The sequence below is a fragment of the Neovison vison genome, chromosome 3, assembly GCF_020171115.1.
Source record: "Neovison vison isolate M4711 chromosome 3, ASM_NN_V1, whole genome shotgun sequence".
NCBI classification, from domain to species: domain Eukaryota; kingdom Metazoa; phylum Chordata; class Mammalia; order Carnivora; family Mustelidae; genus Neogale; species Neogale vison.
In genome coordinates this window covers 232,641,521-232,657,839 of record NC_058093.1, presented here as the reverse complement: position 1 = coordinate 232,657,839, position 16,319 = coordinate 232,641,521, and the positions used below count along the sequence as shown (strand labels likewise).

Sequence of the window (16,319 nt, the reverse complement as noted above, 5' to 3'; positions counted from 1 at the left end):
ATCCAAAAAAAAAGAAAAAAGAAAAGCATCTCAAAGAAAATATAATGGCTTTTAAACAAATAAAAAAAATTATCCTCCCTCAGAATTAAATAAAAGTTGTAAATGTTTTATCAGATTAAAAAACATTAAAGTTTGGGGCGCCTGGGTGGCTCAGTGGGTTAAGCCGCTGCCTTCGGCTCGGGTCATGATCCCAGGGTCCTGGGATCGAGTCCCACATCGGGCTCTCTGCTCAGCAGGGAGCCTGCTTCCCTCTCTCTCTCTCTGCCTGCCTCTCCATCTACTTGTGATTTCTTGTGATAAATAAATAAAATCTTTAACACAAAAAAAAAAAAAAAAAAAGTTTGACATAGGGGCGCCTGGCTGGCTCAGTCAGTAGAGCATGTGACTCTTGATCTCGGGGTTCTGAGTTTGAGCCCCATGTTGGGTGTCGAACATATTAAAAAAAAAAGAAAGAAAGAAAGCAAGCAAGCAAGCAAGCTTGGTATGTCTGGGTGGCTCAGTTGTTTAAGCGTCCAACTCGGTTTCAGCTCAGGTCTAGATCTCAGAGTCCTGCGACTGATCCCTGCACTTGGCTCTACACTCAGAATGGAGTCTGCTGGTCTCTCTCCCTCTGCTCCTCCCCAAGCTCACACTCACTCTCTTGCTCTCTCCCTAATAAATAAATAAATAAATAAATAAAATCTCCCTCTCCTCACCTGCCACTCCCCTTGCTTGTGCTCTCTGTCAAATAAATAAAATCTTAAAAAATAAACAAACATTAATTAATTAATTTTAAAAGATCTTCAAGAAAAAAAATTTTTAATAGAAACATTGTGTCATGGGACGCCTGGGTGGCTCAGTTGGTTGGACGACTGCCTTCGGCTCAGGGCGTGATCCTGGAGTCCCGGGATCGAGTCCCACATCGGGCTCCCAGCTCCATGGGAAGTCTGCTTCGCTCTCTGACCTTCTCCTCGCTCATGCTCTCTCTCACTGTCTCTCTCTCTCAAATAAATAAATAAATAATCTTTAAAAAAAAAAAAAAAAAAAAAAGAAACATTGTGTCAGCTGAATAAGATTACTCTATGAGCTAGGTAGAGTACCTTCTCAATTCGCAATATGAATCGCGAATTGGGGGTGGAGTGGCTCAGTTAAGCATCTGCCTTTGGCTCAGGTCATGATCCCAGGGTCCTGGGATGGAGTCCCACATCGGGCTCCTTGATGAGGGGAGCCTGCTTCTCCCTCTGCCTGCCATTCCCCCTGCTTTGTGCACTCACTCTCTCTGACAAATAAATAAATAAAATCTTAAAAAAAAAAAAAAAAGGTGGGGGGGGGGAAGAAAGTAAGAAAGAAAAAACTGAGAGGAAGAAGAAGGAGGGGGAAAGTACATCTATAGAAGGATACACAGAACAAGTTAACTGGCAAAGAACCTAGAGGACAAAGGATTGGAGATCTGGGGCGTCATCTTTCTTTCACATATCTTAAATTTACTGAATCCATGAATTATTTTTAATTTTATGATATTACTTAGGAATGCCTGGGTGGCTCAGTTGTTAAGTATCTGCCTTTGGCACAGGTTCGATCCCAGGGTCCTGGGATCAAGTTCCACATCAGACTCCTTGCTCAACAGGGAGTCTGCTTCTCCCTCTGCCTGCTATTCCCTTCCTTGTGCTGTCTCCCTCTCTCTCTGACAAATAAATAAAAAAATCTTTAAAAAATAAAATATTTTCTAAAAGTAAATGTCTAACATACAGGAAAATCTGGAAGAACATTAAACAAGTGATTTTTTATGTCTTTAAAGGTTCATGTTTCTGTATAAGGAAGAAATTTTCCACAATAAATATTTTTCATGTGTGGGGCACCCTGGGTGGTTCAGTCAGTTAAGCATTTGCCTTCTGCTCAGGTCATGATCGCAGCGTCCTAGAATCAAGCCCCAAGTCAGGCTCCTTGCTCAGCAGGGAGTCTGCTTTTCCCTCTGTCCACCCAGCTGTGCTTCCTCTCTCTGTTTTCTTTCAAATAAATAAATAAAATCTTTAAAAATATTTTTTTCATGTTTAAATAGAAGGAAAAAAACTTTAAGAAATCTTTAAAAATTACCTCCTAATTTTCCTCTGATAACATCCAAGGCTTCCTGGTACTTTCCCAAACGTTCCAAGATCATATAATAAAGTTCAACCTTACAGAAAAAACAAGTAAGAAATGCAACAATCAAAACTTTTCAATAAGAACAATCGCTTGCATGTTTTTAAAAAGTTATCTAGGGCCATCTAGGTGGCTTGGACAGTTAAATGTCGGACTCCTGGTATCAGCTTAGCTCTTGATATCAAGGTCATGAAGTCAAGCCCTGCCTTGGACTCCATGCTGGGTGTACAGCCTACTTCAAAAAAACTAAATTTTAATTTAATTTAATTTTAAAAATATCAATAGAAAAGAACACTATCTTCAAATGAGATGAAATCAGCAGTAAGAATGTTCATTATACTTAAGCCTAAACTTCATATTTATAAAAAAGGCAAGAATGAGGACCCAGCTCTCTAACTGGAGTAAGACAGCAGTTTGTAATACTGTAATACTATAATACATAATATTGTAGCAATATCAAACTCATGCGAATACAAAAGTAGGGCTTTTGTAGGACTTCCCTTACTCACTTCAGCCTCAGCCTCTATCTTGTCTTCTTTCACCATTTTTTCTACCATTCTTTCAGCAAGGGGCAAAAACATCGTTTTTGAGAGGTTTTCATCCTGTGCCGATATAGACTATAAGAGAAAAAAATAAATGTTTCATTCTAATTTCTCCCCCGCTTGCACTATTTATATTACCAGGCAGACCATTACCATGACCCCAGCACATAATTATCGTTCACCACATCAAAAATTAGACCTAATTTGAACTTGCCACGAAGATACATTAGAGAGGTTTGCCTTAGAAGAGATTTGTTAAAGATTCATTATTCTATACATTTTTGACAAACTGGATTTCCACCATTACTTTTAAATGGCCTGTATAAACTTTAAATGGCCTATATAAACTAAAATAAGCTTTTAAATGGCCTAACTTTTAAATAGGTTATTCATACATTTTTCTAGAACTATGTTAAGAGGGGGTATGCCTATACTGCTCATTATATGTAAAGGGTATCATCAAGTGTTTGAAGAGAAAAGCCCTTCAGATGTCCTTTTGAGATGCTCACATATTGGAGGGAAAAGGCCAATACCTTCCATTTATATAGCCTAGTATTAACTAGCTTCGAAAATTAAGATTATCTTAGATTGATAATTAAAATCAAAGCATATTAATAATTTTAACATTGCCTGAGATTCCGCTCAGAGCTCAGTAGCTCGAGGTAGCTATCATGCTTATTTCGTAGCTAAACTAAGAGGTTCCCCAACAGCTCTCTAAGACATGACCTGAACCCAGTATACGCAAACCTATCTGCACCCAGAGCCTCTCTGACTTAACTGCTACATTTTAACTCTTTCCTTCCCATCTTCTCTTACACACTATCTCCTTTTGACCCTGACAGTAGCTCTGGGAGATAAGGATCTCTATTCTGCAGAAGAGCAAACTGAGGTTCAAAAACCAGAATTGGTAAAACAAAACCATCCAGTTCAATAACATGTTCACTAAACAGTATTGTCTTAAAGAAAAACCTCAAGCAAAATATCAAATATTTCAAGGCTCATTCTTCATTAAATAATCCAGTAATGGATCTAAGATTCAGGGGAAATACAGTCTGTGCTACACCCAAATAAACCGATATACCAACTCATGAGGAATAAATACCAAACCCCCCAACTCAGAAAGTCAACTGACAGTATGTAAAGTCTCTGTTTGACACATGATGCAACACATTACCCAAGCTGTTCAGAAGACAAGGACAAATAACTATACACAAAAATAAAAACAAATCTCAATCCCATTCTAAATGCCATACTCACTTGCATAATTAAGCTCATCACAGACCAAAAGTAATAAGGGTTTTTGGGGACAATTTTATATAGAGCCATGCCAGCCTGAAAGACAGAGAGCCATAAATATTTAATTTAGAAAACATCATACAGAGGGCAATTAAAGATCTAGATAGTTACTTTAAGTGCCTAGTGATTAAGTGCCTAGTGATTTGATGGATATTTTCTATGGATACCAATATAGGTAATCACAAAGGTGAATTTTTATATCATCAGGAATATTTCACCTTTTGAACCAGATTTCTTCAAATTAAAAGCCATTATTTTTGGAAAGCACAGTAATCCAATATGGTTCTGACAGATTACCAACAAACACAATTTGGCTTATGAATGTACACCAGCAAACTTACCTAAAAATACTGTACTAACCAGTTATAGTAAAACAAATAAAAAAAATCCAGACAGTATATTTAAACTTAAAATCAGAAAACTTAACTCTGACATTATTAAAAAAAATAGTAATTCCTAGGTTAGGAAAACAATCAGGTTCTTTCAAAATACCATTAACTAGAACTGAACCCTTTCTTTGTGAAATGTACAATATGAAATACTTAAAAGCAGGGACATGGCAACAAGGAACAAAATAGATCTATTCGTGTATAACTGAGAATCTGCCCATAATTAGCCAATTAGTAATCAATTCTAAGAACTTAGCTAATTGTCTCTGTTACCATTTTTTTTAATCTTTTGCCTATCTTCAATCCACTTGAAAAATTACACGGAGTCCCTATTAAGTGGAAGGAAATGTCTATTAATACCTGCCCATGATACAAAGATTGAGTCCTGGTCCCAAACACACTTAAAAGCTAGGGAAAGTGGTAAGACAAACAGTCAAATGACTAAAATAATACTTGGCAAAAAAATAAACATCCTATACAAAAATACAATCCTTTTTTTGTTTCCAAAAAAGGCATGGTTAAGTTTGTTCATTCCTTTCTTTTTCTTTCTTTAAAGGAAAGCAGGGAAGGGAATTTAATCATAAAGTCTTCTTCAAAGTAGCAGTCTTCATATGAACCTTAAAGGTCGAACAGAATGTCTATAGGCAAAGATGGGGTTAAGAATACATATACATGGGCGCCTGGGTGGCTCAGTGGGTTAAAGCCTCTGCCTTCGGCTCAGGTCATGATCCCAGGGTCCTGGGATCGAGCCCCGCATCGGGCTCTCTGCTCAGTGGGAAGCCTGCTTCCTCCTCCCTCTCTCTCTGCCTGCCTCTTTGCCTACTTGTGATCTCTCTCTCTGTCAAATAAATAAATAAAAATCTTTAAAAAAAAAAAAAAGAATACATATACACAAATACAAACATTTGGGGTGAGCGGCTAAATGAGTGAATCAATTCCAGGTAGAAGCAAAATGAATCTAAACAAAAATATTAAAGAAAGAAAAGACATGTTGACAAGAAAAAATAGGATATTTGGCTATAAATAAGGATTAAGAGGAGTGGTAGGGGAAAAGGGCCAAAGGGTAGCAGATAACCTGGTTGTGAAGTACTCAAAAAGGAGTCTGTTATATAGAGTAAGGGAGGGACATGTACACATCTAATTTCTTCTAGAAAGAGTATTTTAGCTGTACCATGAAGGAAAAAAATAGGAGATGAGGCAATGAGGAACTAAACCAGGATGAGGTAGATCAAAAGAAAAGAGACCTCAAAGACACTAGAGAGAAAGAGTCAAGATAATTTAGAGACAAAATGGACAATACAGAATAAGGAGAGTCTAAAGGGCACCTGGGGGGGGAGGTCAGTCGGTTAAGCATCTGCCCTTTGGCTCAGGTCATGATCTCAAGGTCCTGGGATGGAGCCCTGCCTAAGGCTCCCTGCTGAGTGGAGAGTCTACTTCTCCCCCTACCTCTGTATCTCCCCCTGCTCATGCTCTCCCCTGCTTTCCCTCTCTCTCTCACAAATAAATAAAAATCTTAAAAAAAAAAAAAAAGAACAATGAAAAAAAGGAGAGTCTAAGATAGCTTAAGGTCCCTGCTTCTAACATCAAACCCTGGAGGAATGGAATGAAAAGTGCTAGAAAACCAATTTTACTTGACCATCTGGGGAAAGAAAACATTTTTATAATGAAATACAGAAATAAAAAAGGAGAATATAAAATTAATATGAACTTTTCATACAAAAAAAATTAGACAAACATTTCATGCCTGCAAACACTGAATACTCTGCTGATACAGAAAACTTCTGAAGACACACAAGTTTAAAAAACAAGGCTGTGAGGGGCACCTGGGTGGCTCAGTTGGTTAAGCCACGCCTTCAGCTCAGGTCATGATTCCGGAGTCCCGAGATCCAGCCCTGTATTAGGCTTCCCCTGATCTGCAGGGAGTCTGCTTCTCCCTCTCCCTCTGCCTCTGACCCTGCTTGTGCTCTCTCTCTCTGTCAAATAAATAAATAAAATCTTTAAAAAGGGAGGGGGCACCTGGGTAGCTCAGTGGGTTAAAGCCTCTTGCCTTCGGCTCAGGTCATGATCCCAGGGTCCTGGGATCGAGCCCTGCATTGGGCTCTCTGTTTGGCCGGGAGCCTGCTTCCCCCAATCTTTCTCTGCCCCTCTGCCTACTTGTAGTCTCTGTCTGTCAAATAAATAAGTAAATAAAATCTTTTTAAAAAATAAAAAACACTGCTGTGAACTGGAGAGACAATACAGGGATGTCAAAAAACAAACAAACGAAGGAATGTCATTTATAGAAAAAGAAAAGTCCAATCACCTTTGAACCCATAACAAATCTTCATTCAAGATGATTTTAAGGGGCGCCTGGGTTAAGCCTCTGCCTTTGGCTTAGGTCATGATCTCAGGGTCCTGGGATTGAGCCCTGCATCAGGGTCTCTGCTCAGTGGAGAGCCTGCTTCCCCCTCTCTCTCTGCCTGCCTCTCTGCCTATTTGTGATCTCTCTCTCTCTCTCTCTGTGTCAAATGAATAAATAAAATCTTTAAAAAAAAAAAAAAAAAGATGATTTTAAATATTACCTGCCAGAGATGCCATTTGGGACAGCAGAAATCCTTAAGTTTTCTGATTCCCTGGCTTCCCTCACTTTTTTACCTCCACAAGTTAATGCAAATCATTCATTTATCAAAAATTTATTGTGTAGATGCTATTCTAGGCACTGAAGATTCCACAATGAACAAAACAAAAATGCTCATGCTCAAGAAACATGACATTTAATTTGTAACCTACCTTCTACCCAGACTGACATACCACTTTCAAAATAAACATACACAAAAACTAAGAAACTTTAACTATCTTAAGCAGCAAAAGAGGAAAACAAAAATAAGACATTTCATTCTGAAACATTGAACACTGGAATGCTCCATTCTTCCAATATATTAGCATGGAAGAATGTAAAACAAGCTATCACAGAATGCCTGGGTGGCTCACTTGGTTAAGTGTCTGCCTTTGGCTCAAGTCATGATCCCAGAGTCCTATGATCGAGCCGCATGTCATCAAGCCCCATGTCTCACTGCTCAGAGGAGTCTGCTTCTCCCTCTCCGTCTGCCCCTCCCCCTGATCCATTCTCTCTCTTGCTCACTCTCTCTCTCTCAAATAAATAAATCTTTAAAACAAACAACAAAAAAACAAGCTATAGCTACAACATACAAAGGATTAGTGACTATTAAGCCACATCAAAGCAGTGGCTCCAAAGAGCAGGATGCAAAAGTATATGTGTATCTCTGCAAACATGTAAAGTTCAACTTTCTCCTTCGTTCAAAATTTACCCTAATATTATCATTGCACATACTTGTCCTTTTTGTTATTTTACTGCATGTATATATAATAAACATAGTTCAAAAATATGTTTTGTGGGATCATAAAATTAACATATACTTAAAAAAAAAAAGAAATTAAGAGAAAGAAAAGTATCATAGGCCTATATCCTGGTAACATTTTAGTACATTCCCTTAGACATATAAGACAGAGACACAGTACTATTCGAGGCGAAGTGGGCTGTTGCATTTTATTCTACCATGTGGATGAAGCATAATTCCTTTAACTCCACCTATATTAATGGACATTTAATATATTTTACTTAAAACATATTCCTAGAAGTAAAAATATTTTAGTGTATGTGCTGCCAAAGCAAGCACAGAAGTAAAAATGATATTAAAGATTTACATACATAGTTACTGTTGCCAATTTAAAAATATATACTCATTTTACATTAAAAGAGAAATTATAATCTCTGCGTATTTTTCCTGAGAATAAAATCCATCAGTCAATAAAACATCTTCAAAAAATTTTATTTGGGGGAAAAAAATCTTGTCATTTAAAAACTTTTATAAACAAATACAAAGATTAATTTTAAGGAGAAAGGATTTATATCAATATAGTACCTTCCATGCTCCCTAATTTATCTACTGTGATAGTCTGATGTTTCAAGTAAAGAATAAGACAAAACAAAAACACAAGTAAGAAAGCCTTGCTTTCAGAAAAAAATCATAACCACAAACAAAGCCATTTCTAAAAAAACACTAGTTTGACATCATAACCCTTTATGGGCTTAACAGTTTCACTTCTCTGGGATGTTGACTTTACCCACCCACTATTCCAAATGGACTTCTTCACATACATCTAAATACATGGAACATCTAAAATGTGCTAACTGGAGAATAAGCTACCTCTGGCGAAAAAGACAGATATCCAAAGAGTGGGGAGTTTTCCCCAGTGGATTTAAAAATCTCAACAGGGCGCCTGGGTGGCTCAGTGGGTTAAGCCGCTGCCTTCAGCTCGGGTCATGATCTCAGGGTCCTGGGATTGAGTCCCGCGTTGGGCTCTCTGCTCAGCAGGGAGCCTGCTTCCTCCTCTCTCTCTCTCTCTCTCTGCCTGCCTCTCTGCCTACTTGTGATCTCTCTGTCAGATAAATAAATAAAATCTTTTAAAAAATAAATAAATAAATAAATAAAAATAAAAATCTCAACAGGCTACAAGGAGTTAAATTTACAAAGTAGATGCAAACTTTAATCTTTCTATAGTCTGTTCATTTTTTGTTCTGGGATTTCTGCTCATTTTCTGAAAATACAACAGCAATCTCATGCACTGGGACAATCTGAAGCCAATTTACCAGAACCAAAGAAAACATACTGCCAGGGCACCAAAGAACACCCAGATTTCCCCCAAATAAAAAAAGAACTTGAATATAGTTCATCTTTAAAACACACAAACACACACACACACACACACACACACAAAGAAAGTATATCCCTGATTTCCACACACAAACACAGATTCAGCTCTACACACAGATGCAAACATCCACATACATGCACACACATTCCTATAATTAAGTCGCATTTAAGGAGACTTGTATCTAATGGCAAATCCCACAGTCCAGGAGGTTTGGAATCAAGTTACCTGTTGCATTTTCTTATATTCGCCCACTCTGGCATAAGCCATGAAGAGGTGAGAGTGATACTCTTCACTATTGGGAACTTTCTTCACAGCTGCCTCATAGAGTTTTGTAACTAACTCCGCTAGGATAAAGAGAAATAGGATATTCTTTAATTATTGAAGCATACCTTAAATCTTAATAGCATTTAACTTTTTCCCCCCTTTGGAGGAAATTAGATGTCTCTTGTCACTAAGGAAGAAGAAAGTATTTGTTTTGCCTCATCTGATTATTACTCTTCTCTTGGTTGGGTGTTAGTTGATGAAGCATGAAATAGCTCAGGCCTCCCAACACATTTACAAGAGAAGTAAGACCCCTCAGGATTCAGCCTCTCTGTCTCCTTCGTACTTATTTCCCACAGCACTTAGTGTTCCAGCACGCTGAACTATCCGTAGCTCCACCAGAACCCCTGTGCTGTATCATACCTTTACTCTGTTCCCTCCTCTGCCTTTACTCTGTTCCCTCTGCCTGGATTCTCCTTTCCTCTCTTTTCTACTCAGTGAACATCATCCAAGACCAAGACCCAGCTCAAACGTTATCCTCACTGCAAGGAACTGTGAAAGTTCAAATGTAATCCTTCCCTGAACACCGTACACCGTCTCTGTACCTCCACCCAGTCTGATCACAGCTTCCTTCTGCCATCTTTAAATTTTGTAAGTAAGTCTCTTAAAACATTTATTAACACATAATGTAGAATACAGTTCTTTCATGAATTTCCTTATTTTTTTTAATTGAGCTCTACATCCAATGTGGGGCTTGAACCCACGACCCTAAGGATCAAGAGTCACATGCTCTACTGACTGAGTCAACCAGTTACCCATAAATTTCCCCTTACAGACTGTGAGTAACACAGGGGCAGAGAGACCCCCTTTCATCTTTGACTTGGATACAATACTTTTCACAGAGAAACATTCAGTATTTGTGAAATAAGTGATTTTTTAAAAAACATGGGGAGAAACCGTATCTCTCAATCAACATAATCCCTAAATAGTCAGATATAATCCCCAACTCTTAACTTCTGTCTTTTTATAAAAATGAAAAACAAGGGGTGCCTGGGTAGCTCAGTCAGTTAAGTGTCTGTCTGCCTTCAGCTCAGGTCGTGATCCCAGAATCCTGGTATCAAGCCCCACATTGGGCACCCTGCTCAACGGGAAGTCTGTTTCTCCCTCTCCCTCTGCCCCTTCCCCTTCTGCTTGCGTGCGCTCGCTCTCTCTCAAATAAATAAAATCTTTTAAAAAAATGAATAACAAAACTATAAAGTAACATTTCTATCCACTAGGTTGGCAAAATTTTATTCTTTCCAGCTTTATTGCGGAATAACTGACAAAAATTGTATACTTTAAGGTACACAATATGACGGTTTGAGGGCAAAACTTTTTTTTAAGATTTTACCCATTTATTTGAGAGAGAGAGAATGAGAGACAGCACAAGTTGGGTGAGGAGCATGGGAGAAGCAGAGTCCCCACTGAGCAGGGAGCCCAATGTGGACTCAATCCTTTTTTTTTTTTTTTTTAAAGATTTTATTTATTTATTTATTTGAGAGAGAGACAGTGAGAGAGAGCATGAGCAAGGAGAAGGTCAGAGGGAGAAGCAGACTCCGCATGGAGCTGGGAGCCCGATGCGGGACTCGATCCCAGGACTCCGGGATCATGACCTGAGGCGAAGGCAGTCGTCCAACCAACTGAACCACCCAGGCGTCCCTGTGGACTCAATCCTTAACCAACTAAGCCACCCAGGTGCCCCGAGGGCAAAACTTTTTAAGTCAAAACTGAGCAAAATTAATAAAGTATTACTTAGAAAAACAAATGTGATAAAGATTTTTTAAAAGCAAGATAATAAAATATATTCAAGAAAGCAAGTACCTGCTGGAATGTAAAAGGGGAAGTGAAACTGACAGGGAACACATAGGAATCTGTCAGTATAGGGGATGCTCTGTTTCTTAAGTTGGTTGGTGGATTCATGAATGTTCATTATTCCATACCAAGTATTCTAGTGTGTTATGTAAAATGTGCCTTCTATAATATGTACTATGGAAGATATATACCATTCCATAACAAAAGATTTGAGAATTAATAACAAAAAACTTTATTTACAGGTGAAATGGTAGACTACATAGAATATGCTTAGAAATAATCTAGCAGGGGGATGGGATACAGATAAAATTTGCCATGTGACATGATCGCTTAAGGTGGATAGTGAGATTTATTATCCTGCCTTTTTTTTTTATGTCTGAAATTTTCCATATCAAATAGTAAAAAAGGGAACTCTTCCATTTAGTAAATCAAAATGTCATAAATTGACCTCAAGTTCTCATTCCAATTCAGAGTACTATACATGTAAAATATCCTTTTTGCCTGCAGTCTTTGTAAATCCTGGTCAATGCATTATTTTGCCTATCGCCATCCACTCAAAACATGAGTGATAAGTCAAATGAACAAATACAGAAATCCGGGGCGCCTGGGTGGCTCAGTGGGTTAAAGCCTCTGCCTTCAGCTTAGTTCATGATCCCGGGGTCCTGGGATCGAGCCCCACATCGGGCTCTCTGCTCAGCTCTCTGCTCAGGCTCTCGGAGCCTATTTCCCCCTCTGTCTCTGCCTGCCTCTCTGCCTACTTGTGATCTCTGTAAGACAAATAAACAAAATCTTAAAAAAAACAAACAAACAAAAAAGAAACAAATACAGAATCAACAGAAATAAACAAAACTTTGGGGCACTTGGGTGGCTCAGTCAAATTAAGTCCAACTTAATTTCAGCTCAGGTCATGATCTCAGGGTCATGAGATGGAGCCCAACCTTGGGCTCCAAGCTGGGTATGAAGCCTGCTTAAGAGTGTCTCTCTTCTCTCCCTCTGCCCCTCCCCCCCTTACATGCTTTCTCTCTCTAAAATAGATAAATAAATCTAAAGAAAAAAGAAAAGGAAAGAAAGAAACAAAAACTTCAGCTCAGTATTAAAAACAGTAAAAAGAAACACACGTCGATGCATCTCCCGGTAAAGAATAGTCAGTGCCTGTAGCGAGTTGTCATCTGTGGGTTCAAGGGCCGCCACCTCCTGTGCCAAGGTGAAGGCTTCCTCTTGCTTTCCAGTTCTCTGTAAACCAATTGCCTTTAAAACCTGATACACAGGAAAAACATTAGTTTTAAAAGGACAGAAATGAAAATTTAAGCCAAACTCCCTGCTCAGAGGGGACCCTCTCCTGCTCCCTGTACTTGTGTTCCCTCACTGTCATATAGATAAAATCTTTAAAAAAAAAAAAAGAGCCAAAGAAGGCCAACTTGAAAACACAAGATAAGTTGTAAGGTACACCTAGGCTGCTAATCAAGTAAACCATATTTTACTAAAAATTTCAGCGCATCAAGATTCTTTCTGGGCACCTGGGTGGCTCAGTCATTAAGCATCAGACTTCGGCTCGGCTCGTGGTCCCAGGATGGAGCCCCGCACTGGGCTCCCTGCTCAGTGGGAAGCCTGCTTCTCCCTCTTCCCACATGCCCTGCTTGTGTTCCCTCTCTCGCTGTGTCTCTCTCTGTCAAGTAAATAAAATCTTTAAAAAAAAAAAAAAAAGATTCTTTTCTATTTCAGTAATATTAAGATGGCACAACAGGGGCACCTGGCTGTCAGTCTATAGAGCATACAATGCTCGGTCTCAAGGTTGAGTTTAAATCCCACACTGGGCGTGGAACCTACGTAAAAAAATAAAGGTGCAACACAGCTTAAAAAATGAAGCCTATCAATATAAGATAATTAAATTAGCTAAATTATGTCAAAAATATCCAAAGAAACAAATAGTAAGCTTTTAATTAAATACTATTTATGGCATTTAAGTAATCAGAAAAATAAATGGCTTAGAGAAGTGCCTGGCTGGCCCAGTTAGTGGAGTGTGCAACTCTTTATCTCAGAGATGTGAATTCAAGTCCTGCGTTGGGCTCCACACTAAGCATGGAGCCTGCTTAAAAAACAAAACAATACATGGGCGCCTGGGTGGCTCAGTGGGTTAAGCCGCTGCCTTCGGCTCAGGTCATGATCTCAGGATCCTGGGATCGAGTCCCGCATCGGGCTCTCTGCTCGGCAGGGAGCCTGCTTCCTCCTCTCTCTCTCTCTGCCTGCCTCTCTGCCTACTTGTGATCTCTCTGTCAAATAAATAAATAAAAATCTTTAAAAAAAAAAAAAAACACACAATACAAAACCTGGGGGGGAAAAAACAGAGTCACTAGACAGATTTCACAATTTTTCCCTTTTAAGATTATAATATATAACCCACCAAATACAAGTAACTCCAGAGCAAATGACCTTACCTTAGCACAATGAAGATCCTTATGTTTCTTCAACAATTTATCTGCTTGTTGAATTGCCATTTTATTATTACCATTATCAAGATAATCTATGAAAACAAATTATGATAGTTGTTATATTCCTTTGAAAAGAAAAATGCATAGGCTGGTATGAGATGTTTCATAAAGTATTTTAATTCAGTATTAAAAACATCATGGTGCCAATTTTAACTCTAAATGGCTAGGATGGTACAGAATACAATCTTATATTCCTGTAATCATCTCTCGGACCTGTTATAAAATTGTGGTAAGGAAAAAAAGGAATCAATTATTATCCAAGTCTAACAAAAGCAAAGATTCATTTCCAGATGAGAAGATCTAGAAGAAGATGAGAAGTGTCATAAATGGGAAATGGCGGTAGCTGTCAATTCTAAAACAGGTCAGTCCACAACTTACTACTACTTCCTGATCCCTCTTCGCTCATCAAGGTCCCAAATCAGTGCGGGGCAGATAAGGCACAGATAACTCAAAATAAGTTACGGAGCAAATGCTGGTGAGCGCATGGAGCCAACAGCACCTCTCACTCAGTGCTGCTGGGAAGGTAAAATGGTACATCCACCTTGGAAGACAGTCTGACAGGTTTCTTTAAATGCTAAACATATTCTGCCATGTGATCAACAATCGTGCTCCTTGGTATCTACCCAAATAAGCTGAAAACTTACCTCCATACAAAAATCTGCACACAAACGTTTATGGCCATTTTATTCACAACTACCAAACCCTGGAAGCAACCAAGACGTCCTTCAATGGGCCAATGAATAAACGAACTGTGATACACCCATACAGTAAAATATTATTCCGTGATAAAAAAAAAAAATGAGGACAAATAAACACTGGAGAACTTTAAATGCATATTGCTATGTGAAAGAAGCCAATCTGACAAGGCTACATACTCTATGATTCCAATTACATGACATTCTGGAAAAGGCAAAAAGTATAGAGACAATGAAACAATCAGTGATTACCAGGGGCTGGGGGTAGGATGAATGGGTGGAGCACGGGGGATTTTTAGTGCAGTGAAACTATTCTATATGATTCCGTAATGATGGATATAGGTCATCATACTTTTGTCAAAACCCACAGAAGGGGCGCCTGGGTGACTCAGTGGGTTAAAGCCTCTGCCTTCAGCTCAGGTCATGATCCCAGGTTCCTTGGATCGAGCCCCGCATCCGGCTCCCTGCTCAGCGGGGAGCCTGCTTCACCACCCCACCCCCGCCCACCTGCCTCTCTGCCTACTTGTGATCTCTCTCTCTCAGATGAATAAATAAAATCTTAAAAAAATAAAAAAACACAGAAGATACAACACAAAGAATAATTGCTAATGTAAACTAGCAAACTATGGACCTTAGTTAAAAATAACCTATCAGGGCACCTGAATGGGTCAGGTCATGATCCCAGGATCCTAGGATCGAATCCTGCATTGGGCTCTCCACACAGTGAGGATTCTGATTCTCCCTCTACCCCTTCCCCTGCTTGTGCTTACTCTCTCTCAAAAACAAATAAACAAAATCTTAAAAAAAAAAAAAAAAAAAAAAAGACCTGGGCGCTAGGTGGCTCAGTTGGTTGGGCGACTACGACCACTTTCAGCTCAGGTCATGATCCCAGAGTCCCGGGATCGAGTCCTGCAGCGGGCTCCCAGCTCCATGGGGAGTCTGCTTCTCCTTCTGACCTTCTCCCCTCTCATGCTTTTTCTCTCTCAAATAAATAAATAAAATCTTTTAAAAAAGAAACAACACTGACCTATTGTAGTGGCTCCGCCACTGAAACAAAGTACCATAGTAAATCAAGATATTAACAATAGAGTAAACTGGGGGGAGGGAGTGGGATTGTGGGGATACACAGGAACTCTGCATTTTTCCCTCATGTTTCTGTAAACCTGAAACTGCTCTAACAAATAAGGCACATTAATAAAATGTGTGCATGTATGCACATGTATACACACAAACAAAGATTCACTTCCAGAGAAGGAAAGTAAGCAGTGTTACAGGTGGGCAACAAGGGTGGTAGCTGTCAATTCTAATTATAGAAAGATGACTGAATGCAGGCCGGTTCACAATCTACTACCTCTTATGGTCCCACTCTGTCTATCAAAGTCTCAAATCAGCAAGGAACAAAGGAAGCATAAACAACTCAAATAACCTATGCAGCTGGTGGCCCAGAGTGCCCCCCAAAACGGAAAAAGTATCATTTTACCTAACGAATTCCATTTTCCTCCAATGAATACTAGACTAAAACTTAAAACAGAGCTACAGGAACCCATGAGTTTCATCTCTTCGGTCTTTCTTCAATGCCGTAACACAGACGAACACCAAGAATGCTAGATGAAGAGATTAAGAAGCCCTACTTTGGACGTAATCACAATATAGGGAGGAAGGTCAAAGAGAGACCGACTCACTGTGGATGCAACTGCAGTCTAGAAAAAACACCTAATATTCAGGTGGAGAGACTGGAGAACCAGAAAACACTAAAAGCATACAATCTTGGCTTAACTACCCAAATATCTAACACCAGTTTTCTTAAATAGCCCAGCCAATATGCCATCATTTGTCCCTATGGGAAATACCTGACATTTACTTCAGCTCAATAAAGGATACTTTCTCTTGGGCTGATCTCTTTCTGAGTCAGTTCTAAGGTACTTCTGACTCATTCCTGTAAGACTCCAGGTTCTTTGAGCA

General features: G+C 39.1%; 1 protein-coding gene across 1 annotated transcript in view; it reads right to left on the bottom strand.

Annotated features, from left to right (window-relative positions):
• The window catches only part of NAA25 (N-alpha-acetyltransferase 25, NatB auxiliary subunit), a 73,242-nt gene that overhangs the window by 46,663 nt on the left and 10,260 nt on the right, over positions 1-16,319 (bottom strand). The window contains exons 2-7 of the mRNA XM_044244252.1: positions 13,609-13,694; positions 12,292-12,430; positions 9,287-9,405; positions 3,918-3,992; positions 2,628-2,735; positions 2,074-2,152 (exon numbers count right to left, since the gene is read on the bottom strand). Of these exons, the coding sequence (XP_044100187.1) occupies positions 2,074-2,152; positions 2,628-2,735; positions 3,918-3,992; positions 9,287-9,405; positions 12,292-12,430; positions 13,609-13,694 (606 nt within the window). The remainder of the gene's footprint in view (positions 1-2,073; positions 2,153-2,627; positions 2,736-3,917; positions 3,993-9,286; positions 9,406-12,291; positions 12,431-13,608; positions 13,695-16,319) is intronic.